Source organism: Balaenoptera acutorostrata, chromosome 1 (genome assembly GCF_949987535.1).
Source record: "Balaenoptera acutorostrata chromosome 1, mBalAcu1.1, whole genome shotgun sequence".
Lineage (NCBI taxonomy): Eukaryota > Metazoa > Chordata > Mammalia > Artiodactyla > Balaenopteridae > Balaenoptera > Balaenoptera acutorostrata.
Genome location: NC_080064.1, coordinates 97,433,373 through 97,459,268, shown reverse-complemented (window position 1 = coordinate 97,459,268; position 25,896 = coordinate 97,433,373). Strand labels below are relative to the sequence as shown.

Below are 25,896 nucleotides of genomic sequence, written 5' to 3'. Positions count from 1 at the left end.
TTGTTGTGAATTTCTATACCTTTTGTCTTTCAGCACTGCATCTGTCTCTTTACATTTTGTCTTTTCTTTCTTTCTCTTTCTTTCTTTCTTTTTCTTTCTTTCTCTCTCTCTGTCTCTCTCGTTCTTTCTCTCTTCCTTTTTCTTTCTTTCACAGCAACAACCTCTTTTCTTCAGCCTCTCTTTAATTTTTCTGCCCTTTTTCTGCTTGTGGATTTCCTGTCATTTCAGGCTATGTATGAGAGGAAATCCTCTTTGGCTGGTGTATTTACCATTATGAGTCCTGGGTATTTCTCCCAAGTGTCCAAACACAAAGAGTGCTCCATGCATGCTCATCGAAGGACTCTTGTCCCAACGTCCATCGCCATGAACTGTCCATGGCGGCAAGACTACTGTGCTAGCATACACAGGCACACAAAATAGACATGTGGTTTTACCTATGAGCAGGCTCTGCAGACATGTAAATTTATGTCCGGAGGGGTGGAATGCTACAGCACATAAAATTGATACAGGCAGAGAACGTCGGTAATTTACAATTCTTTTTTATGTGGAGTGAGAGAAAGAGACTATAATTTTGCTACTAATAAAGTTCTCCATATTTATCCTCAAGATGTGAGGGTTTATCTTCATTCATATTTCTTGTGGTCGTAACTTTGAAGCCTCTATGAGATTTCAGGTTTATAATTAGAAAAGAGCTCAATTTGCACGTCTCATTGGAAACACCGGGGAGTTTCATTCCACCCTGCAAAAGTTGTCGGTGACTAAGCACGAGAAGAAAGCTCCATTTAGTCATTCCCCCTAGAAGAATCGTTTTGGGGACGCAAAGGGAAACACACGTATGTTTATGGAAGAACGGAACGGAGAAAACGAAAGCAAACGCACAGTCCGCGCCGCAGGAACCCAGGGAAGGCGCGGGAGCCGGCGCGGCTCGGCGCGCACAACCGACGGAAAGTGGCAATTAGCTGCCGGGCTGCTCGCCACGGCCTGCGGCCCGGAAGAGAGCGGGACGCGAGCTGCAGCGGCGGGTTCGGAGCAGCCGGCACCCGCCCTCCTGTCTGCCACCCGCCCGTCGTGCCGTCTGCCCGTCACGGGTCGCGGGCCCCGCGCGCCGCGCTCCCGGCTCGCGCGTTTCCTCTGCCCGCCGCCTCCAGCTCGGCTCCCGGAGAACCTCGACGCGCGGCGGACAACCTGCGGGCCGCTCTTAATTCACCAGGCCCCAAGTTCACGGGCGCCGCCCCGGTTCCGCTCGCGTGCGCCCCGGCCGGGCTCAGGCCCCGGGCTGCGGTGCTGGAATCCTCGGCCCCGGGTGGAGAGAAGAACGCACCGGGCGGCCGCGGGCTCGACCCCCGGGGCCCCCTGAGCCCCAAGGCCCCCGGCGATCCCGGAAGAAACCAAGCGCCTGTTCTCTTTGATCTGGTTTTATAGAGATTTGATGCTGACATTAAACTTCGAATGCTTTTATCTATTTCAATCTCTCTCTTATTCCTACTTTGGGCGGGGACTCCTGTGCCAGCGCGACAATGTCTAAGGGCTGGCGAGGGCGCGCGGTTGGGACTAGGGCACCGGGGTCAGCGGGCCCGATGGCATGTCGGCGCGAGGGCGACGCTGGGCGCAGCCATCTACCCACCTTCACACGCAACTCCCGATCGCCCCACGTATCCCTCCTTCCTCCCACTCGCGCGCCAGGCCGCTCTCTCCGCAACGCCAGCGCGGGAGGCCGAGCAGGGTTGAGGCGCGGCGGAGAGACCGGGGCTCGGAGAGGCGCAGAGCATAGGGCCGGAGAGGAACTGGGAGCCGCCGCCGCCGCCGCCGCCGCCGCCACTCCGTTCTCCCTCCGCAGCCCCTGTACCCATGCCGAGACACTCAATTACTTTCAGGTGTGGGCCACTTAATAAAATAAATCTTCCGGGGCAGGAGGCAAGTTTTCAGGGGCCTAATTCAAATCAGCAGACTTCGCATTTGTAAAGAGGGGCTTCCCTAAAATCCCTACAGTTGGGGGACGCGAGGGAGTCGAGAATAGAGGTCTCTTCCTGGGATGATACTGTCAGTGGCTGTGTTGGGGGACCCGGAGAGCCCCTCTCTTTGTCTCTTTCCGTCGCTCCTTGGCTGTGTCTTTTCTCTCTGTTCCCGGTACATCAGAACGGAATCAACCATTTTTGGACTGAATCACTGTTTAACTAACTAGAGCCCTCCAGCCCAGACAGGAGACCCAGTGGAAACAAAAGGTTCTGACTCTCCCCACCCACCCCCCCGCCCCCAACCCCCACCTCTTGCTCTCTTTTCTCCTCCTTTGTCTCCATCATCCATTGCCCAATGTCCTCTTGATCTGAGATTTCCAAACCTGGTTTTGCAGCACTCTAGGGAAACTCCAATTATCTCCAGGGCTTTGTGAAATGCTCAAAATGAAATAAACTTTAATTAACTTGAATTATTTAACTGCAGGTTATGGACCCCTGATTGGCAGGAAAAGCAGAGGAGAAGGTAGGTGAATCAAATAACACACCCCTGGGTGTCACAGCTCCCTGAAGGTGAGAAATGCCAGCTTCAGAGATTTCAGGGCTCAGGAAAGAATCCCAGGCTCGGGAAAAGAAAGTCAAGTTCCCAGGAGGGCAGCGTCTTAGTTTATTAACGTTTGGGGCCGGGGAGGGCTCTCTAACAAGAGAGGCCAGGGACTCTGTCCTTCCCCCGGGCTTCCTCCCCTCACCCTCTTGCAAACCATCTCCATCTAGGCCTTTGGAGGAGGAAGGGAGTGGGTTTCTCCCTTCCTACCCCACCCCACTCCAATTTAAAATTCTTCAGTAAGGTCCAGTTTACACTGGACAAAGCAAACTGGTTCTTTCCTCTTTTGCTAGGAAATTTAGACCACAACAGAATTTTTGTATGAATTTCCCAGGAATCTGGGCTGATGTAAACATGCTATCTATCATGGTTCTGCTCTTTTAGAGGAGTTACTCACCCCAAAGTCTTGAAGGGCCCCTCATCCTCCTCGCACCACCAGATCTAGGAAATTGCCCTTCTCCTGAGCACAGGTACGGGAGCCCCAAGAGGTGACCCGATGGCCATGGTGGAGGGCAACTCGCTCCCACGGCAGCGTCTGACAAGGGCCCACATGTTTCCCGTACAGAGAACAAATCTGCCCCATTAAAGCGTTACTCTGTTGGGGAAAACACTGATGCAATATTGGAAACATGCTGGGCCCACTGTGAGAGCCGGAAGCAGAGGCAGGTCTTCTCAGGAAGGCAGAGAAGGCCAGTGGGCGAAACTAATCCCACCACGTCCACCCTTGCTTGGCCCTGCAAATTGAGGGAGGGATTATTGACCAAAACATCCGCACATAGAGAGAGCCTATGGGGCTGGTGGTGCAGTTACAGAGAAAGCAACTGGGGATAGACAGGGGAAGAAGGTGCTGGTGACTTGGGGGCAGCTGCAGGAATGGGACCTGGCTGCCTGGACTTGGGGCCAAACTGGAAGGAGAGTCCATTTCCCCGAGCCTAAACTTTACAACCAATAACTCCAAGGTTTGGGCCCCAGCGACACTGCTGATCTAAATAGTTTATTAACAAATGGAAAATATATAAACACATAACAATTGCCTCTAAGAAAAAACTTCTTAAAATCCCCCCGTGTTATTTGCAAGATAAATAGCTGAGACCATATGGGTAAGGGGGAAAGTGGCTGTGTCCTAATTAGCTCTCTGCTCCTGGCAAAAGTTCCCTCTTTAGGCCTCAGTTCCCTCATTTCTAAATGAAGATGACAACCAAGATCAGTGATTCTCAAGCTTTAGTCTGCATCTGTATCACCCGGAAAAAAACTGTTAAAACAAAAATTGCTGGTTCCACCCCAACAGTTTCTGACTTAGTAGGTCTCAGGGAGCATCAATAATCTGCCTTTCTCCCAAGTTCCTAGATGCTACTGCTGCTGGCCTGAGGACCATACTTTGATAACCTTTGGGCTAGATGATGTTTAAACTCCCATCCAGATCTAACACTCTATCCCCATGCCCCTGTATCTCCCCCTCATCCCTTGAGGTGTTTGGAGCCATATAAGAGAGGGCTGATGTTTTCGCACTCAAGCTTGTATCCCCTGTCATCAGTGCAGGATAAATCTCTCGCTGGCCAATAGGGACTGGTCACCCTGCCCACTGAGGAATCCCTGCCCTCTCAGTACACATATTCCAGTTTGAATTAACCCCAGCTGGCTGACTGCAGGGCCTGAATCTCCAACAGTGGCTAATGCTTCTTTCCCTTTGTACCAAGCAGGGCTGGGCCTAATCCTAGCTAAATCTCAAGCAGGCCTTCAGAGGGGTTGGCAAGAGCCCAGGGTACATCTTCAGGCCCCTCGATGTAGCCTAGTATCTGCCAAACACTTGGCCCGACACACACATGCGCACACTCCGTCACACAGAGAACCCGGGTCGTCAGGAGAACTAGTTTTACTTTGATGTACCTCTCGCCGCACATTTGTTTCAGCTCCTCTCCTGGAGCCAGGGCCTTATTTATCTTCTTGGCATGGGTTCTTAGAATACTTCCATTCAGGCAGCAGCAAAATCACTCAGCTCCACTGTTTTACGAAGTTTATCAAACAGCAAAATATCCGGTCTCTTTGTCCAATGGATCTGGTGTGAATGTGCCTACAGAGCTGCCTTTCCCCAGATGCCCTGGGGTCTGTGTGTGGTTATAGATACCCTCCCCTCTGAGGACCCCACGAAATCCAGGGCTTGCCTACTTATGCTGCAAGGGGCCCCCAGAGCAAACGCAGGGCTTTGCGGCATCTTCCCGAATAGGGAGACCCAGCCACCCGTACTCCACACGCGCACGCGCTATGCTCACATCCACCAGCAGAGCCTCAGCCGCCCACAGCAGACTCACAACCCGGCACCTCATCCCCGTGCCCCCTCCCCAGGCCTGGCAGAGCACCCCCAGCCCCAAAGGACGGAGCTGCTTCTAAAATCACCACTGTCATCTCAGTCCTGAAGTTTGGGAGCTTGGTGGAGGGAACCACCTCTCCCGCAGCTGAGGGCTCAGGCCCTCTCCACCCACTTAAAGGCACCAAGGTTTCGACTCAGAACAAGGTCTCCTCCGCTGCTCTCCCCCCACCTCAATCATCCTGCTTGCTTCCCAGGAATCATCCCCAGGGCTGGGCTCCCTACCTCCGACAGCCCCTGCAGCCTCGAAGCCAGGGCTCTTGGAAAAGCAAGATAGTCAGTAGCCAGGCCCACTCTCACTCAGCACCTGGGATGCCCCGTGCTGTCACCAGGATGGCACTGATCACAGGGTTCCAGAGCCCAGAAAGTCCACTCGGTGCCCTGCTCCCTCTGCCCCTTAAGGAGATCCCCAATGTCCAGCGGGTAGCCTGGGGCTTTGTAGATGCACTGGCTTTACAGCTGACAACGTGTACTGAGTGAAGGACCCCTTTCAGGATGGAAATCTGGCTCAGAGGTTCAAAATGTCCCCTGAAGCCATGTCTCTGTGCCCTGTCTCTGCAGCCCCCATTCTCTGGGCTGCCGGTCATCCATACACCCCACCACCCATGTGGCAATAAGTCTGGTCACTCCTTCCCACTAACTACCTCTTCCCTTCAGCCGTCCCTCTTCGTTTCCTCGGCCACACCCCAGTCAGGCCTTAGTCACCTCATGCCTGGACCACTTTCCTATATGCTGACTGTGTCCCTTTCTCGTATGTCCCCTGGCTACTTTGGGCAAGTTACTTACACTCTGTGTGCCCTAGTTTTCTCATCTGGAGAAACAATGGTACCTGCCTCATAAGGAATTACCATAAGACAATGTACTTAAAAGACCTGGCTCACAGTAAGTGTTCAATAAATGTCAGGTACCATCGTTACTATTATTGTTCTGCTCAAGCTACCAAAATTATATTCCCAAAGCACAGCTCTCATTCTCCTGCTAAATAACAACAACAACGATGACAACGGTAATAATACTAACACTTACTGAACACTTATTATGGGCCAGGCCCTGCTCCAAGTGCCTCTCAATACCCTCCCCACTGCCCAAAAGAAAGTAGGCTCCATATTCTGCATGTGCCACCTTCTGGTGCTGCCCAGCCTATGTGTTGTCATGTCTCCTACTCCTTCACAAAACCCCCTGCAGGAGGCAGCCGAGCTCCCTGTGCCCAGACGCACCCTGCCCACTTGACCCACGCTCAGCAGCTACCCTCCTCTCCATCGGCCCACATTTTCCTGGCCCTTCACATTTTCCTGGGCTGCTCAGAGATCTCCCAGGATTCCCCGAGAGGGGGAATGATCCTTTGCCTTGGTCCTCGGGGTGTGCAGTTGGGAGTCCAGGGTTCAGTGCTAATGTGCTCATGACCACCGAGTGGTGTCCTTCTGCACCTGGAAGTGACCTGGGAGTGCAGCAGCCCCTCCCTGCTCACATCTGTTCCTCAGCAAGGGCAGCCTGTCTCATCCTTAGCAGTTATCTTAGAGGACTACTGTTCACGTGTCCAAATCTCATCTCCCCAGGAGAAAAAAAATCTCAGAAGAAGGACCCACTCTGGCTTTGGAGTCGGGGTGCATCCCCCTGGCCTGCAATTCTGCCCAGCACGGTCTCTGCCTCACCGAATGTTCAGATCTGCTGAATGGCTGGGGCAGGTGCGGCCCTTGTCTGTCTTCGAAGACTCAGGCAGTGTGCCTGCTGGAGATGGTGTAAGCTGACCAGGCCACCTGCCTGGGGGCCTCCTGGTTCTGTCATTTAGGAAGTATGTGACACCTTGGGCAACTTACTTCATTTCTATGAGTTCTATATTGTCATCTGTAAAGTAGAAGTAATAATAGCTACCTCCAGAGTAGATTATATGAAATTTTAAAATGTAGAGTGCCTAGTTCAGACCGACCTCACAATGGGCTCTCAACACTATTTCCCTTCCCCATCGCTCAGCTCAAACTCTAAGGCCAGGGTTCCCTCTGCTAAGCTGACAGTAAGGCAAACAGGGAATCTGAATATGCTTCTCAGATGAAAGGTGAGTCTGCTTCCTTCCTTCACCCATGTGAACAAAGAGCCCCCGTGGAGCCCTGATATCAGCTCACTGTACTGAAGGAGCCCCCTAGGAGTTTGCCTGCTGTGACAGCTGAACACTCAGAGTACACAAACATGTATGGTCCCATTTGGGGATCTCCCCAGTCTCCCTCAGGACAGTCAGCGTGCCTCTCACTGCCCAGTGGGCTTTACCACTTGCCTGCCAGGCACCCCATCATGCCCCTTGAAGTCCCCTTCTTAACCCATCAATGCGGCCACTCCTCCTGACCCAACATCCGGCATTAGAGCCTTGCCTTCGGGGTCAGGCAACTTGGGTTGGAACCCGAGCAGCACTGAGCAATGGTGGGATACACAGTGGCACCCAAGGAGCCGCAGTGTGGGATCCTCTCCTACGCAAAATCAGGAGTGATTTGTGTGGCCAGTAGAATATGGCAGCAGTAATGGTGTGTGAGTTCCGAGGCTGGGCCATAAACGGCATCTCAGCTTCTACCTTGGTCTCTTGGCTCATTCTCTGTGGGGCAAGCCAGATGCCAGGGTATGAGGACACGCAAGCAGCCACGTGGAAAGGCCCACATGGGGCAGAATTGAGGCCTCGTGTCAACAGTCAACACCAACCTGCCAACAATGTGAGTGGGCCACCTTGGAAGCAAATCCTCCGTAGCCTGGCCAATGTCTGACATGGGGTCATGAGGCACCCCGAGACAGACCACTCAGCCAAGATGCTCCTGAATCCCTGACCCACAGTCACTGACTATTGCTGTTTTAAGCCACTAAGTTTTGGAGTGATTTGTTATGCAGCATTAGATAACTAATACACAGACCAATCTCAGCTTCTTCATTCTGTAAAATGGGAATATTAATACCGACTTTATAACAGTTAAAGAGGATAGGAGATGGTGTGTGCCTGGCACACTGTAGTTGCTCTGTGAGTGGTGGATACTATTATTATTACCCATCCTGCTCCCTCTCCTTCCCAGGAGACTCCAGAAGAGGCTGGGCAGAGGCCCTTCCACCCTCTTCACTTGCTTTTCTCCCAGTCCCTTGTAAGAGTCAGACCCGGCCTTCATATTCTCTCTTCCTCCAACGCAGGAGCAGACCCTGGGCTGGAGTGGATGTATGTGTGACATGGTGGTGAGCTCCATCCAGAACTCTGGGGTGGGTTCTGCTCACATTTCTAAGGGTGTTCAGTGGTGTGTGTTTGCATTTCCTTTGAAGGGCCCCAAATGTGATAATTACATACTTGTTAGCCCTGTAAAATAACAAATCTGGAATCTACACTCTGGAACCAATGGATTTCCTGCTGAAATGAGTTCAAGGGGTGCCCTGACCAGCATTCCCGGTAAGAGCCCTGCCCCATGAGGTCTTGCAAACCACCTGTCTGCCCACATCCCTCAGCTCCTCTGCCCCTCCGCTCAGCTCTCCACCTCACGGCTCCAGGAGCAGGTGTACTTTTTTGTTGCTGTTGTTTTCATGTTTTCTTAATATCCGCCCTCTGGGTGCAGCTCCTGCATTCCCGCTTAGCATAGGGAGGCCTTTAGGGCCTGGGGCTTCCTCCTCTACGTCTCCCACTAGCCAATCCAGTGCTTGCAGCTGGGCTTGGCAGATGCTAGGGACTGACACCTGAGGTGCCAGCCTGCCCTCCTCCCAGGCCTTCCCTTGATTCCTGTGGACTCCTCTGCCTTTGTCTGTCTTCCTCCCACCCCACCCTTCCCAAACTCTCTGCCTGCCCAGGCCCCAGCAATATTCAACAAATCCAAGTTCCCCAAACTTGGCTTCCTCTTTCTCACCTCTGGGCTGTTCTCTCTGGAATGCCCCCTCTCCCTGCCGTCTCCATACACCTTCCCCTGGTTGACCCTCACTCAACTTTCAGGGTTCAACCTGGAAGTGTTCCATGGCCAGCTGCCCCCAGCCCAAGGCTGGGACAGTGCCCGTCTCATGGCCCCCATAGCCCCCTGTGCTCTCCTGCCTCAGCACAACATACCCTACTATATTACGTGTCTGTCGCTCAGTGTCTCTCCTGCTGGTGTGGAAAAGCCCTGAGAAAAAGTGGTCTGTGTCTCTGAGTCTATCCCCACCGCACAGCCCCACTGTCTGGCACATGGCAGGCATTCAACAAATGCTTGATGACTAAACGAATACATAAAATCAATTGATCAAAGTGTGAAAATTGCCAAGAAGTCTAAACCTGCCCCCCTCTGTTTCACACCAAGAAAGAGTCCATCAAAAGCACCCTCACAAAATGACTTCCCCTGGTCCGTGCCGGCACTTGCCTCAGAACCCATTCACCTTCACTCAAAGACAGTAAGGCACACATCAGGGCAAACCAGACCCTTGGGACACTGCCACATCCCAGACATAGCTCCACCTCGCTGGCCCCTGCCCCCATTCCAACCCGACCCGAGGGAGGTGGGTGGAGAAAATGAGCAGACAAATACAGGTTCGGGGGGACTCAGGCTCAAGAAACATCTCTATGAATACTGTTTCATTCATTCCAGAAAAGCTGAACTATGGAATCATTCCTCTCAATTTTCCAGGGGAGAAACTGAGGTACAGACAGGTTAACTGGCTCTCCCAATGAAAGAGATCAAATCAACAGAAGAGGAAAAAATAGCTCTCTAACTTCCCAGAAATTTTACTCCAAAGCACAGATTTCAGCCTGGATTGTCCGAATGAAAGCCAAGGATTCTGGGTATCCACAGCACAAAGCTGCTGCTTTCTTCCCCCCCAACCCCCGCCCCCCGCCCCACCCTTCCTTTCTTTCTTTTAAATATCATGGATGAGGAGGAAGTACCGGATCTGAAGGTTTATTTACCATTCCTTAGCCTGACCTTCCAGGAAGAATGTCACTAATGAGAAACAATCTACTTGGGCTCCCCAACCCAGAATTTTCATAGGGATCAATTTAGGATTTCAAAGTCTAAACAGGACAAGGGTAATACTGACTGTCTTGCCTTCAAAGAAAAAAAAAAAAGCAACTGAGTTTTTCCTGTCTGGAAGGAAGTTTTGTATATGTCAAACAAATGTCAGATCTGAGGTTCCATCTTTCCCGTTGTTCTGACCGCTTTTGGACATCCACTGGGAGAGAAAGGAGCACATTCGCCTTCGTGTGGTGTAGGCTGAGAGAAGTCAAAAAGAAAAGGAAAGCTGAAGTTGGGACTGATGTTTCCCTAGTTCAAGAACTGACCTTACAGTTGAGCCTAGAAGCCAGGAACTCTGCTCTGGAGACCAGATTCCATTCTCATTCACATCCAAATGACGATTTTTTTTTTTCATTGTGGAGGAGACATTTCCATTCCAGCAAAGTTTACACTCCATGAAAGCAGGGGTCATGTCTGTCTTGCTCTCTGCTGTATCCCACTGCCAGCAGATGCCTGTCACATAATAGGTCCTCCTATTAAATGAATGAATGAATGAAACAATCAGTCACTGTAAAACAGTTGCCTAGAAACAGCCAATAAGTATCATTTCCTTTTTTTTTTTTTTAATTTCTTTTTTGGCTGCATTGGGTCTTTGTTGCGGTACGCGGGCTTCTCATTGCGGTGGCTTCTCTTGTTGCGGGGCACGGGCTCTAGGCATGCGGGCTTCAGTAGTTGTGGCACACAGTCTCAGTAGTTGTGGCTCGCGGGCCCTAGAGCACAGGCTCAGTAGTTGTGCAGGGGCTTAGTTGCTCCGCGGCACGTGGGATCTTCCCGGGCCGGGGCTCGAACCCGTGTCCCCTGCGTTGGCAGGCGGATTCTTAACCACTGCACCACCAGGGAAGTCCTTCATTCCCATTTTAAAAGTAGGTTTTCCTCAGCAGGTGGAGACATTTTTTTTACACGATAGGACCCAGAGTTGTCTGGATCATCCTATCAGCTCATCGCACTGAGTCTTTGGACACTACATCAGTGACAAAATGCTATTGTAATTCAGCTGGTTATTAAATAGCACGAATGGTGAACTCACAAATTCTCTTAAAACTCTGCCCCACATCTGGCTGTGTTGGTGGGTCATAAAACCTCTCAGGTGTTAGATGCTCTGTTTCATTTGGTCTCAGCTTAGCAGAAACCACCCTCCACCTACTGTCCTGGCCACCATAGCTGGGTATAGCGAGTCTCAATAAACTGTCACTTGGTGATCAGAAAGGCAGCAGCACGGCTCCATCTTGGACCGACTGTCTCCATCCACTCTGGCCTCAAATTCCCTCTCAGGAAGAAGTTCTGACCTTCCTCTGGGAGAAGGAGGGTGTGCATCGAATGATTCCAGCTTTGTTACGTTAGCTGAAGAACGACTGAGAGACAGCTGGTATCAGGTGGGAAACCATGGATGTGAGCGTAAATTTTGGTTCTGCCACTAAGTGGCTGTATCTACGCTAGACAGATGGCTCCCTTCTGTGGCCTCAGTCTCTCTCTGTAAAATGGGGATAATAACCGTGCCTCCTTCCTGGGGTTGTTGTGAGGGTTAAGTAAATCCATATAGAGAGGATACATTAGATAGTGCCTGGCACACTATACATACTATGTGTTAGCTGTTGTTTTTATCTGTAAAATGAGGGCCCCTATGCTTCATGATCTCTCAGCCCTCCTAAGAAGGGAAAACTTAATAACTCTGAGGTTGCATTTTTGTTTTTTCTATGCACCTGCCCAGATCATATATGGATAAAGGTAAGAGTTTGCACTAGTGGTTTAAAAGGAGAGAAGGAAAGGCTCCTCTCAGTACTCTGTTTTGCATGGTCCTGGAAGAAAACCCTCCCAGAGGGGCAACCCCATCTACCTAACCCAACTTAAATGTAATCTGTGATTTCCTGCCACCTCAGTTCAATTGGCAACACCATCTCAGCATGGAAACTGGTTCTGTTCAAAGAGCGGGAGAATGGCAGGAGGAACTTCTGGGCTTGGGAAGGGGTGCAGGTCCCTAGGTCTCTCTGCTCAGCCCCAGATTCTGGCCCCTTCCATCTGGGGTCAGGAGCCTTCCACCAATTCAGTGATGTAGCCCAGAAATCTGGGCTGCAGTTTCTGGATCGCTTAATGATAATAATAATCTCTTAAATGAACACAGCTCATCACAGCCATCAAGATAAGTGCTTCTCAAATATCCCTCGTCCATGTGTGTGGCCCATTTTTATTATGAGTAGACTGAGCCTCAGAACGGTTATCACCGGAGGCAAAACACTTGGCATTTAAGCTAAGCTGCCTTGTTTAGACTGTTGATGATGTTTTTCCTGTGTCATACTTCCATCTTCCACAGTAAGCTGCTTGATTACTTTGTTAAACAGAAGAGGTGTCCTGAATTGACATTAACATGCTCCTAAAAAAGTCAACAATATCTACAGCCCTGACCCAATATCTGTTATTTTTTAAATTGAGGTATAGTTGACTTACTAACCCAATAACTGTTGAAAAACCCTTATTAATGGGCAAAAGTGATCAATACAAGTTGGTTGCCCAGAGCTGGGATCCACTGGATCCTAGAGAATGGATCCCCCTGGTGAGGCCAGAGAGGAAGCTTAATTCCAAGCTAAGCCTCCCTCTTGGCTGGAAATAGCAGCCCCAGGTGCTCCCATCTCACTACCCCAGTCTGCAGTCTGTGATTAGGGGCCCTAATGGCCATAATGCCTCCAATGTGGTGTTTAAACCAATAAGGCTTCAGAGAAGTTATGGTACGTTTAATAATGGCTTAATGACTACTTGTGAGATGCAAGGCTTCTGGTTCCTGTTTGGCCTTGATTTACAGCCCAACTCTGGCTGAGGACAGCCAAGAAACCCCCTCTAAGCCCCCAGCGGAAGAGGGAGGTGTTCACACCAGGGCCCTTGGATTCCTTTAAAAATTGAGAATTCAAATGAAATACAAATGATGTTTGACTCCCCACCCCTCTTGGTAGTCTCTGGAGGCATTGAAAATAAAAATCCGTGTAACCAGACCTAGGGACTCCTCAATCCACTGAAGTAAGCAGGGTCCTAGGGCCCTTGGGTATTTCTTCCCAGATCTTAGGTAGGGTGGAGGTTGTTTCACTTTTCGGAAATTCTAAGCTACTGCTTTAGTCCTCTGCTTCCTTTTGGCTAGGGAGACCCAACTCTTAGGAGACGTGGTTCCTACCTTGGCCTCCTTCCAAAGTGGCAGGCCTGGGGCAGCAGAGCCCCAAGGTCTGAGCTGCAGACAGCCTCTCTCCAGTGGTTCCCCAGGCACTTCCAGATCATTTGCCCACGAAAAGTCATTCACTCCCTGCCTGCTGTTCAAACACAAAACCCTCTAGGTATTCCTCCACCTGCTCCTAAGGTGACCTCTGCTGGACTCTGTTCAGTCCTGAGCTGCCTCTGGGAGCCCCCATGTCTGCTCTGGCCCTGCCTCTGCTTCTGAAACCCACCAGGAATATACAGAAAGACTATGAGGATTGACTCTGTCCAACCTCCACAGTCAGATGAGGACACTAAGTGGCTAGTTCAAGCCTCCACAGCTAAGCAATGATCGTGCCCAGCTCCCAGCCCCCATTGCCAGATAAGAGCTGTTTCCACACAACACTCCCAGTGACTCCTCTCCCCGAAACAAGAGCTCTCTAACGGAGGTGTTTTTGCTGGAGGCAAGTTTTTCCAACTCCCAGTAAAGAGAGTTAGATAAAGTCCCAGCCCAGCCCCTACCTGCTGCCTGGCCATTATCCCAGGCTAATGTCAGGAGACCAGGCCTAAAAGTATTTGTTGGGGGTGGAGGTGGTCTCTACCCCCGAACTGCCTCACCCCTCCAGGGTCAAGAGCCTCCGGGCCAGATATCAGGGCCAAGGGTGCTGTCCTAAACAAGGGACTCACCAAGATGGGCAGACAAAAGGGACCCTGCCCTCGAGAGGGGGTGCTTTCCTCCCCCTCTCCAACTGCTTCTGATACCGCGACTGGAGTGAATCAGGGGGCTCCCGGGCTCCGAGGGGTTAACCCGCGCGGGGCCGCACGTGACGTGGATGGTTCCAGCATTAAGTCAGAGTGCGGCCCCCTCCCCTGTCCCCCGCCCCCCGCGGCGCGCGCCGCTCCCGGGGGCTCCGCGCCCCCGCGCCCAGGTCCCTCCCCCTTGGCGGGCGCTCACAGGCCGCGCGGGCAGCGCGAGCCCCGGAGCCCCCGGCGGCCTGTGCGCCCCGAGCCGGCATGGACCCGGAGAGCTGCGCGCCTTTCGGCGTGGGGCCCGGGCCTCGCCCCTACGCGGCCGCCGGGGATGAGCCTCCGGGCCCCCAGGGAACCCCGGCCGCCGCGCCTCACCTGCACCCCGCGCCACCCCGCGGCCCGCGGCTGACCCGCTTTCCGGCCTGCGGGCCCCTGGAGCCCTACCTCCCGGAGCCGGCCAAGCCGCCCGCCAAGTACCTGCAGGACCTCGGCCCCAGCCCGGCGCTCAACGGCGGCCACTTCTACGAGGGCCCCGCGGAAGGTAAAGCGCGGCGCGGGGCGTAGCGCGCAGCCCCTACCAGCTCTCCGTCTTCCACCCCCGGGCCCGCAGGGGCCTCCCCGCTTCCCTCTCCGCTCGCCTATTCTTAACTTTTTACCTCTCTCGCCCTTCGCCACGGCTCCCTCTGAAGCCGGACCGGCGCTGGTCCCGGCCGGGCGAAAGCCAGCGCGGTGCGGGAGGCAGAGCCACGCGTGCCTCTGGTGGCGGGAATGGGAGGCGGGAGGTCGAGAGAGGGTGGAGTGGCGACGGCCCGGGGCCCACTCGGGCCCGAAGGAGGCCGGAACCGGGAAAGAGAGATCGTGCTTGGCCGGAGTTGGGCTGGAACTGACACCGACCCCGAAGCCCGGACCGGGCCCAGGGCCCGGGCGCTACACTTAACTCTTGGCCCCGATGCGGGGAGAGAAGCGCGGCTTTTGTGTCTGGCGCCCGCTGAGGGCCCTGAGGCGGGCCCCGACCTACATTGGCCACGCTGGGACTTAGCCGAGGGCTGCGGCCTGGCCTCCCCGGGAAAGGCGCTGCTGCCTGCGCCTTAGGCGCTCGGCGCAGTGGCCGCGGCTAGTGCCGCAGTGCCGGGGCCGTTCTCAATACGGAATAACTGTGTTCTTATTTCCCAGACTAACCTGGCCTCCCCGTCGTTATGCACGGCGATGGCCGCCCTTCTCGCAGTCTTGGCTTCCTCGCACTGGATCGTCACCGCGGGGCCGTCGGGAGCGGGCCTAACCCCTGGGTGCCTCCGGCTCCTGGGCCGGTGCCCTATTCGCTAAGGCCAGTTGGACCGCGCCGTCTCCCAAGAACGCGCCTGAACTCCGGGGCCTGGCGGGCGGGTTCGCAACCCCGCCGCCGCCCGCTGCACCGGCTGACCTGTGGAAATGTCGGTGCCCGCGCCCGCCTCATCTTTGCTGCCACATCCCGCAGCTTAGGCCCAGAGCTGGATCCTCCGAGATCGGCTGCAACCCGCCTCCGCCCCGCTGGCGCCTCGCGGGCCTCCTCGGAGAGGGCAGGCAGCTCGGGCCTTCGCCCAGTCGGGGCGGTGGGAATGTGTAGGGGAGGGCTGGGAGGTGTGTGGGGGTCAGCGGAGGAAATGAGCGAGTCCGCGGAGCTTCGTGTCTGTGCCCTTTGAAAGAGGCTCTCCTGATAAAAACCACAGTTGGGACTTAATGAGAAGCAGTTGGCCTGGCTCCTCTGATCCCAGCCAGACGGCGGCGGCCGCGCAGCGCCGTGAGCACCGCCGGGGACAGGTACCCGGCCTGGCTTGGCGCGCTGCGTCCGGCAGGACCCACCCTGCAGGTCCGCGTCCCTGCTGGGCGCGACGGATCCCGCACGGACCGCCAGGATCGCGACCGGCCCCGGCCCCGGCGCCGAGCAAACTACGGAGAGCGCTGGAGCAGAACGAGCGGCGGGGAGGAATCTAGCGACGGCGAGGGTGTTAACAACGAAATGCGTGGAAAGAAAACCAAAAAGTGTAAACAACCACCAAAAAGAGGGAAAAGGAAATTGGACAAAACAACAGAGGAGAGAGGAAAGAAGGAGAGCTAAAAGGCGGTCGGCGAACTGGGCAGAACGGAAAGGAATAAATGAACGAAGGAAAAAAAGAAAGCAAGGGGAGGATCGAACGAAGCGGGTAAATGGAGAAGGAGGGAACGGAGGAAGAGAGAAGCAGCAGACAGACAATACGAAAGAAAAAAAGGACATCCTAAAAGAGTAGAAAATAGCAAAATGGGAACAAGTGGGAGAAGGAAATTAACGATTCCAATTGAGCAGAGGACAGACCAAACGAAAAGGAGGCGCGGCGGGTGCGAGCCGAGACTGGGTAGAGACCCCGGCCGCCACTGGCCTCCCCAGTGCCCTGGCCTGAACTCGGCAGGCGGGCGGGTGGCCTGCGTCCGTGTGGCAGAGCTGGGCTGCTAGGGAGGGACAGCCCCGGGGACTGGGGCCGCGCGGTCGGCTTGGTGGGAAACGTTGGTCAAAGGGGGAACCCGCTTAATTTCTTGGCTTTTAAAATAACGAGCTCCGAGCGTTTCCAGTTCAGACCAGTGAGCGCGCAGCTGCGCCCATCTGCTGCGCGATCCTTGCGAGGCCGGGCAATTGGGCGCTCGAGAGCCTGGCACGGCGCTCCTCTCCAGCCCTTGGCCGCCCTGTGCGGAGAGCGCCAAGCCCCGGTCTGCCCCGCGGTCGCGTCCTGGCGGCGCCAGCCATCTTCGCGCCCTCAGCGCGTGGCTGCTCAGAGGGACGGAGAAGTGCCTGGCTCTTCCTGCTCTGCCGGGGTCTGTCCCCTAGCTTGGCTTCTTGATCTCGCAACGCGCCCGCCGCCGCTGAGGCCCTGAGCCAGATAACGAGGCTGACCGTGGTCTCCGGGCCGGCCGCGGACTTCAAGAAGAGTCCTCAGCCGTTGGCCCCGGCTGAGGCCTCTAGGGCAAGACTGGGAACCTCGAGGGAGAGCACCAAGGCCCCACTGGGGGTTTACAAACGGCGTGTAGGTCCACACCAGCTTCGGATATTCAGCCGGAGCAGCGGAAGCCCAGGCTTCAGAGAGCTCTGCGGGTCGCTTGGGAAAGGGCGCGCGCGCGGAGCAAGGCTGCCGCGAAAGCTGAAAGCCGGATGGCTGGTCCTGCGGCGTCGATGGACGCCATCCATGGGGCCAGCGGGGCTCCCGGTAGGCAGCCCGAGCTGTGCGGCTCCCGACCTGCCAAGGCTTCGAGGCAGCCGCTAGGGGCTCTGGCAGCCCCCCGCGTGGGGGAGTGCACGGGGTGTGAGAGCCGAGTCAGGGACAGAGCTCTGCTGGTGCTCCTCCTGACTCTTGTCTTTCAGGCCCAACAGCCTGCTGCTGCGGTTCTGCGGTTGTGCAGGCCACGGACACCCCAGTGCTGAGCTCCGAGGCTTCCTATCTCCAACAGGAGCACTACCCTCTTAATCACCCAGTGTCCCCACCAGGGGCAAGTGACTCCTGTACAGAGCCTGTGCACATCTTAAACACGCGCCGGGCTTACAGTGCATCTTTCCCCTAATAAGCTTAGATTCCAACTGCTGGCTTCTATTCCTGCTCTGCCTTTCTTTGATCGCTGCCCTTCGTTTAGCCCACCTCCATCTCTTTTCTCCTCTGGGCCTTGCTCCTCAGGAGGCTGCTTGGTGTTCTATGAGGCACGCCCCTGTCTCCAAAGTGGGGGGGTTGCTGCCCTTACACTGGAGACCTCCAGGCGGATGGAGGTTCCAGGACAATGGCAATGAAAAGGGAAGAAGTTCTGTGGTCCTCTGAGAGGGCTGCAGAATGGGCAGTCCTGGGAGGCCGACTCCCAGGAGGCCAGCAGGGGCCGGCAGGCTTGGCTCTTTTTTTGGATAGCTATTCTGAGACGGCCTGCTGCATTTTCATCCTTTACCCTGGTAGCTGGGTGGCTTAAGGTCAAGAAGGCAAGTCCCAGAGCTCCAGGTCTGATCACTTCCAATCTGGGCAGATCCTACTGAGACAGTCACTGAGGGCCCAAGAGGCAGATGAGCAAGCCCCAGAGCTTTGGGGAGCCCTCTGCAGTGACATCAGTGCTCCTCTGACCCCATCCCTGAGCCACCCTCGCCCTTTTCTGCCTGGAGTCCAGCTGTCCCTCCCTCTGAATCCAAGATACCGAGACCCCTCCCTCTCAGGCCTGCTGTGTGTACAGTGCCCCCTCCCAGTCTCCCTGGTCTTCCTGACCATTTAAAATTATTTGGTTCAACTTCCATTGAGTCCTCCTTCCTCAGGTCCTACCAGGTGGAACTACCCCAGAACCAAAATGTGTTGCCCAGGAATAGAAGTCAGGGACTGAAGCATTTTCCCCACCTATGCTCCACCTGAATTATGAAAGAAGCCTGGTGTCTGGGCTGTCACTATGCACCGGCCTGAGGGCAGGCCCTCCCTGACTCTCCCTAGCCTCCAGGACACACTCGTGAAGCGTAGCTTATTTCACAGCCTGGGTGGTCCTGGGAGGTCACCCACCACCTTCCAGCTTGGGGGGACCTCGCCCAACTTGTCCTCCACAGGCAGACAGGAACCCGTCAGACCCAGAACCCCAGAGCCCATCTCTCCAGTTCTATCCCCGCCCCCCACCCCCCACCCCCCAAGCTGTGATCCCAACACTAAGTCCTGGGAAAGAAATTGCCTCTTGGTGCCAGCTCGCTGGGCCTCCTGGGGGCCAGGCCCCCACTGGGGATGGGCCTGGGGCCAGGGAAGAGCCTGTGTGAATCAGTGGGGCATCTTTGTGGCGCTGCTTCTGCCATCCCAGAGGACTGTTAAGAAGAGATTTCATGGCGACGCTGCTGGGGGTCCTTGCCAGAGGGAGAGGGCGGGGTGATCAGGGTGACCTATTTTTCACCATGCCCTGGTCGTGGTAGAGCTCCATCAAGTTTCCTGAGTGAGGGCTAGCACGTCAGAGTGGGGCTGCTTGTTAATCGTGGGCAATGGGGGAGCCGTCAGAAACTCCTGGGGAGGGGAGGGGCAGACGATGACAAGAATGATGGGCTATGGAACTGTGCCCTGTTTCCACACTGTCCCCTACCTCTCCTTCTCCGAGCATAGCCTGTCTCCTATCTCCTGCTCTCTAATGCTGGAGCTTAAGTCCTTGCCCAAACATCAGTATTTTCAGAGGAATTTGACAATCCTTCTTGAAGCTTCTTTGCCCCATCTTGCCTTTCACACCCCAGGGCAGGGGGATTTGACATTGTCCTGAGACTTGGGGTTCAGAGAATAAGGCCCAGCCAGATCAGCCAAAGGTGTTCTGAGTATCCCTGGCCCTATCCAGTCCTGGAGCAGAGGCATGGGCATGGGAGCCAAGGCCTGCAGAGTCAGGGGCAAGGAGGCCACCCCCTCTTCCCGCCCCTGTGCTAGGCCCTGCCATGGCATCAATCCTGGCACCTCCACGCCCTGTGGGACGCGCCACCACAGAATACTTCCCCGAAATGAACCCCCCTCCATCCCCAGCAGATCCGCCCAGACCACAGAGCACATGGTTCCCCAGGGCCCCCTCCCCAGCTGGAGGCTCAGCAGGCAGGCCTCCGAATGCCAGGCTCCCTTGAAGGGTGGCTGCCAGGAGGACGGGAGGAAAAAGGAAGGGGGAGGCGGGGACTGAAGCGTCAACGTTCTTCCCCCTCCCTCTATTCCACCCACAAAACCCCCCGGTTCGGTTTCCATCCTCCTTTTTGTGTTTTCCATTGCAGCTGAGGAGAAGGCCTCCAAAGCTGCCAGCTTCCCCCAGCTGCCCTTGGACTGCCGAGGGGGCCCCCGAGACGGGCCCTCTAACTTGCCAGGCTCCCCAGGCCCCTGCCTGGCCAGCCTGCGTGTCCCTCTGTCCCCGGGACTCCCTGACTCCATGGAGTTGGCCAAGAACAAGAGCAAGAAGCGCCGTAACCGCACGACCTTCAGCACGTTCCAGCTGGAGGAGCTGGAGAAAGTCTTCCAGAAAACCCACTACCCTGATGTGTATGCCCGGGAGCAGCTGGCTCTGCGCACGGACCTCACCGAGGCCCGGGTACAGGTGAGGGCACCCCGGCCACAGGGCTCTCTGGCTGCCTCAACCATCCAGACCATAAGCCGGGCCACGGAGGGGCCGGGAGAGGTGGGCGCTGGCGCCACACAGAGTCGGCCTGCCCCCGTCGGCCCTCCTGGGCTCCCCTCCACGCCCTGCTCTGCTGCAGCCACAGGCTTGCGGCCCAAGTTGAGGCTCCTGCATGGGATGGGGGTGACAGGCTCCTGGAGAGTCAAAAGACCTGTATGGGAGTCCTAACTCTGCCACTTCTAGCTGACCAGGTGACTTGGGGCATGTCACTGAATCTCTGTCTTGGTTTCCCAATTTAAGAAAAGGGAATGATAGTACTACCTGCATAAGGAGAATCTTTGAGGATCACAGATGTGTGCATTTTGGAAGACGTGAAATGCTAAAACACGAATCAGGGCTTCTCCCAAGGTAGCTGCCCAGAGTGGGGAGGGTCCCTGCCTTGGGTCTCAGGATCGGTGATGCTTAAAGCCATCCTGAACCAGTGACCTCAGTCCTGCCAACTCCCAGACTGTGGCTGGGAGAGCCTGTCCGGGAGCCCCTGCCCACAACAAACTCTTCCCCAACAGAAATCAGGCCCCGGGGCGGGATGGGGCTGTTGCCAGCTTCACTAGGGTGGAGCCCAGCCTGTGTAGATGGGGTGGGAGGATGGAGGAATGCTGGGAAAAGAAGAAGGGAAGGGAATCCATGTCCAAGGCATGCTGGAAGTGAGCAAGAACATGAAGGTGGCAGACAGGAGGTGGGGATGGAAAAGGAGGCTTCAATAAGAGTCTGGCCCAAGAGGAAGATGGTCACTGCTGCCTTGCTCTGAACCTGCTTGATATGCAGCAGGCTCCCTGATGCCAAATAAGAGGCACCGGGAGAAGGGTTGGGTTTGGGCCTCTTGGGAAAGGTGAGGAGGTGACCTCTAAGCAGAGGACAGTCCCTCTCCCGGCAGAGGCGACTCAGTAGGGGCAGAGCTCACGCTTATCACAATCTGGGTGGGGCCCCTCCAGAGGCTCCGAGGGCACTGGGGCAGGGGCCAGCTCTGGCAGAATGTGGGAACCAGCAGTCAGTCTATAAAGAGGCCAGCTGCGGCCTAGCAGAGAAGGCCCTGCAGCTGGATTCAACATAGGATCAGAGGGAGTTGGGCTGTTTCCCCTTCTCTGCTGGGTCTTCCTGCTTCCATGTTCCTACCAGGTGGAACCCAAAACAGACTTCCAGAACTGTTCCCCAGGGCTCCTCAGGGACTGGGGCCATCAGGGTAAGAGGCCCAGCATTCAAGGTAACCCCAGACCACATAAGCCGTAGAAGTCCAAATGTCACCTATCCAGACACCCCAGCAGGCCTTAGTGGGGGTGGGGGGACTCTGAATAGCTGCCCCGGTGCAACTGCTTTGGGGAAGCGGAGCACACTTCCCCCACTGCTCTTCTAGGCCTTTTCAACTCTAAAAGCGTGGAGGCGTGGCCACAAGGCCCCCCAGACCTAGTCTAGAAGCTTCCATGATGATTGAAGCCCAAGAGTAGGGATGCTTGGCAGACGCATGACACCACCCATAGACCTCACCCCGTTGGGAGGAATAAGGGGACCACACGGGACAGTGCAGGGGGCAGGTTCAGAGCGAGGAGGGGAGAGCGGGTGGTGACAGGGAAGAATTCCCAGAAAAGTGATCAGCAACTCCAGGCTCTTTCATCTCCTGCAGGGAAGGGAGAGTAGGGAAAGGAGAGCCGGTTGCGGGTCCTTCCTCAGCCTTGCCCCAGGCCTGCTCTGGGATCCTGCCTGCATGAGAGGCAGTGTGGGGAGTGAGGGACTCAGGTAGGGTTACTTTTACACGCTCGCAGCTTCTTTTGTTGTGGCTCCCAGCTAAATCCCTGGAAAGCAGGAGGATTTTTTGGGTTTGGTTTGGTTTTGATATTGCCAATGTCCAGCCTATAGCCTGACACATAAAAGTTTATTATATGATAGATACACAATACGTGCACCAATACACATAGGGCACATACCAGATGACAAATCCACCCCAGATATGTGCACAGCACACGGGTATGCCATCCCACCCGCCAAGAGCTCACAAATGAATGGGAAAGGCAGATTCCAAAACAGATAATGGTAGTGGGATGTGGTAAGTATAATGAGAGCAATGCTGGGGTATTTAGGAAGTCCAGTGGAGGGTGCCCAGCTCAGATGTATGGGGGGGGGGATGGGTAGCGCAGGCAGGGAAAACGTGGGCAAAGGCAGGAGGAGCAAGATAGCAGAGTGTTTTAAAGGCGAGCTGGGGTGAGAGGCAGCTAAGAAGAATTGAGAAGAATTGAGTGTTGTTGCCTGACAGGAGTTGAGGCTGTGGGGAGGGGCAGGGGTCAGTGCCAAGGGGCCTTGTGAAGGAGCTGGGCTCTAGGCCGAGGTCTCCCGGGAACCACTGAGAGTTTAAGCAGAAGCAGGACAGGACCCGAACAGAAATATCTTTAAGATTTCTCAGATGCGGTAAGGTGGGAACACTGGGAAAGAGATGAGGCAGGGGGGCTAGAAACCCAACATATGTGTACTGGTGCAGGGCCTCTGAGGCCACGGACCCCAATGATACCCTTACCAGACACAGCCAGGCTGGAGAACCAGAGAGTGACTCAGCCCCGGGAGCGGGGGAGGGCCCATGGGGCCAATAAACCCGCTCTGGGCTTGGGCCTCTCTTAGGCCCCATCCCAGCTCCCTCCCTGGCCCTGAGGATGATGTGAATTTATAAGTTCCTGCAACTCAAGATCCTCCAGCCTGGAGCCAGCTCCCCACCACCCCACAGGAGGATGCAACCATCAACTCTCTCCCCAGTGGGCTCCACGCCTCAGGGCTGCTTTATCACCCCCTCAACCTCTCCCAACCTGCCCCCAGGTCTGGTTTCAAAACCGCAGAGCCAAGTGGCGGAAGCGTGAGCGTTATGGGAAGATCCAGGAGGGGCGGAACCCCTTCACGTCTGCCTATGACATCTCCATGCTGCCCCGAACCGACAGCCATCCCCAGGTGAGACCCCTCCCCACCCAGACTCGGGGCCTGGCAATTCCATGGGGAAGCCAGCAAGAGTGTGAACTGTGGCCCCAGGGAGACCTGGAGCAGCATTAGGGCTCCAAGTGATTGTGGGTAAATCCCTTCTTCCTCTGCAAAATGGGCTTTTACCAGTCTCATGAATGATGTATGCAGAGCAGTTGGTACAAAGGAATCACTAGAGGAAATCTCATTTTGAGATGTAATGGCAGGGGTCTTCTGAGATGCCACTGCAAGTGTTGGTGGTAGGAGGGAGCAGATTCTAGACCGGGACCAAGTGGAGTTTTCTTGTAAAGTTTCTGGAGCCGTAAGGGCAATGAGAGAGTCCCTAGGTAAGGAGGCCCCCCAGGCTCCTGATTCATGGGCTTTCTTTTTCTCTCTCTCTTTTCAGCTGCAGAACTCCCTGTGGCCCAGTCCAGGGTCTGGGAGCCCCAGGGGGCCCTGCCTTATGTCTCCAGAGGGCATCCCCTCCCCATGCATGTCTCCATACTCCCACTCTCATGGGAATGTGGCTGGCTTCATGGGGGTACCAGCCTCTCCTGGAGCCCACCCTGGCATCTACTCCATCCATGGCTTTTCCCCTGCCCTAGGGGGCCCCAGCTTTGAGCCCTCCCCGGATGGCGACTATAAGTCTCCAAGCCTCATCTCACTCAGGGTGAAGTCCAAGGAGCCACCCAGCCTGCTGAACTGGACCACATGATCTGTCACGTGGACATGCAGACTGAGCTGCCCAACCCCGTTTCTGTTTCCAGCTGCTCCCACCCCACCCCGGCCTGGATGCCAGAGAGGACACACCTCTGCCTCCAAGGCCCAGATGGTTCCTGGAGGCCCCGGCAGAGCAGCTGGGACCCTCAGGCTTCCGCAGGGAACAAGCTACAGAATCTTTTCTGTTAGAATAAGGTGAGGTTGCCCAGGAGAAAAGGGGCTTCAAAGCAGGTAGGACTCTTCCTACCACACACTGGGTCCCCTCCCCCAAACCCTGGGCCAGAGGGAAAAAGATACTGCCCTGCTTCCTTCAGACTTTGTCTGAGTTTAACTGTCATCCCTCCAGCTGAAACAACTTAACTGGCACTTCATTCAGGGAATGCAGGAAAATGGGAGGACGAAACAGGTTGAACTGGGCGGCGCTCCCTGCCTCTTAGGGGAAACCAGTCTTGTATGACAACCTAGGGCCGGCCTCACTTCCCCCTCCCACCACAAGGGGGCGTGCACCCAGCGTCTGGCACTGACAAGGGCCTGTAAACTGGAGGTCAGTGTAAAAGGTACCCCTTCTCCCCTGCTCAGCCATCTCTACTCTTGACCTGCAACATGTGCCCCCTCCTGCAACATGCTATGGAGTCCTCTTCCCCCTCCAAGGGGCAGAAATTCCACCAGAAACCACCAAATATTTGGATTCTCTTCCATGAGATCAGGCCAGAGCAATGCCATGGAAACCTTAGGCTCCCTTGGTTTACTCACTGGCTGTTGGTAAGAATAAAACAGATTTCCACAGACTCAGCCCCTGAGATTCCAAACCCCACTTTTGTAAAGGTACTTTTGTAAAAAATGTGCTGCCCAGCATAATAATAAAAGTGGCAGTATTTTTTATACCAGGTGATTGTGTATCCTCAGGGTTTGGCACTTGGTTGCTCTAAGGCTGGTCTGTGCCTGGGGTCCAAGCAGGGATCCTAGAGGCTAGGGGAAGATGGGCCTGCGGCCAGCCCTCAATGTGTGCCATGCCTGGCTCTGTCACCTGCTCGGGGTCCCTGTGGCTTCGGCTGGTACAAGGAGGAAGGGAAAAGCCCAGCTCTAGGGTTGCTGGGCTCATCTGGAAGGGAAAATTCGGCATGGGAAGGGGAGTGAGAGAGCTGAAATAAGCTTGTGGCTGAACTGACACTGGAGGGGAGATGGAACGGAAGTCCAGGAAGCCCACCGAGGGTTCTGAGCTCCCCTAGGCTGGGACCCCAGAGTAGTGGGGGTGTGGCCATTCCCTGCTCCCAGACGCCCAGGAGCATGTCTGAGCTGTAGGGCAGAGACGAAAGCCAGGACTCTTTCTTGTGGTTTCAGAGTATTACCCATTCTATCCTTCATCCCCGCTTTCTGCCTTATCTTCCTGGAAGGCAGGAAAGAAGCAGGCCTGGCCCTCCCACCCTCCCAGTAAACACAACCACATTGCTCAGAGCAGCTCAGCCTCAGCTAGCAGCCCAGCTCCCCGACCCCGGGCCTCCTCCTCCAGGCCCAGAGAAACCCAAGCACACAAAGATTCCAGTGGCCAGGGCCGTGCTTCTTCCCAAGGAGAGTGCAAATCCATCAGATCGGATTTACCAGCCAAGACAGTCACTGTGACAAGGCCCAAGCATCACCCAGAGGAAACCAGTGTCCTCCTTCTCTTCCCTTCCCTTCATTTGAGGGCCTGGCTTCTGAGGTCCAGGTGGGAGCCCCATGTGCACCAGGAAGGGAAGAGTCTGGGCAGTACGGAGAGGCAGCCCCAGCTACTGCTGATGAACAGAACCACCTTCGCCCAGCTGGTCAATAATGAACTGGGGTACAAACCCACACTTCTAATTCCAGGGCTAAGAGAACTGCACTAGAAGTTTCTTCACCCAGGGAGTGGCCAGCAAAATTTTGGACTTTTTGTCTCACAAAAGTTAAGAGAGATGCAGAGAGAAAGATTAGTTTGTTCTACAAATATTGAGTGCCCACTTGTGCTGGGTATTGTGCTGGGTGCCAGAGATAGAGTGATGGTCAAGAAAAACCATGATTCCCTCTCTCACAGCTTAGAAAGAGGGAAGAGGAAAGAATCTGTGAAAGCAAAGGAAGCAGAAGTGGGGAAGAGACAGACAAGAGAAGAAAATAAAGTTGAGTCAGAGATCAGTGCAGCAACGGCAGGAGAGGCAGGCAGAGGCCAGAGCGGGCCCTGTGCGGGAGGGAGGCCCTGGTGGGGGAGGGCACAGGGAGGCCAGAGACCAGCTACTGGCTCCCATCCAGGGGCATCTGCCC

General features: G+C 55.2%; 1 protein-coding gene across 1 annotated transcript; it reads left to right on the top strand.

Annotated features, from left to right (window-relative positions):
* Nucleotides 1–14,097: 14,097 nt before the first annotated feature.
* Nucleotides 14,098–24,235, top strand: ALX3 (ALX homeobox 3). Its single transcript, XM_007169630.2, has 4 exons — nt 14,098–14,374; nt 19,574–19,890; nt 22,768–22,896; nt 23,309–24,235. The coding sequence occupies exons 1-4, from the start codon at nt 14,098–14,100 to the stop codon at nt 23,615–23,617; spliced, it is 1,032 nt and encodes a 343-aa protein (XP_007169692.2). The 3' UTR covers nt 23,618–24,235.
* Nucleotides 24,236–25,896: the final 1,661 nt, after the last annotated feature.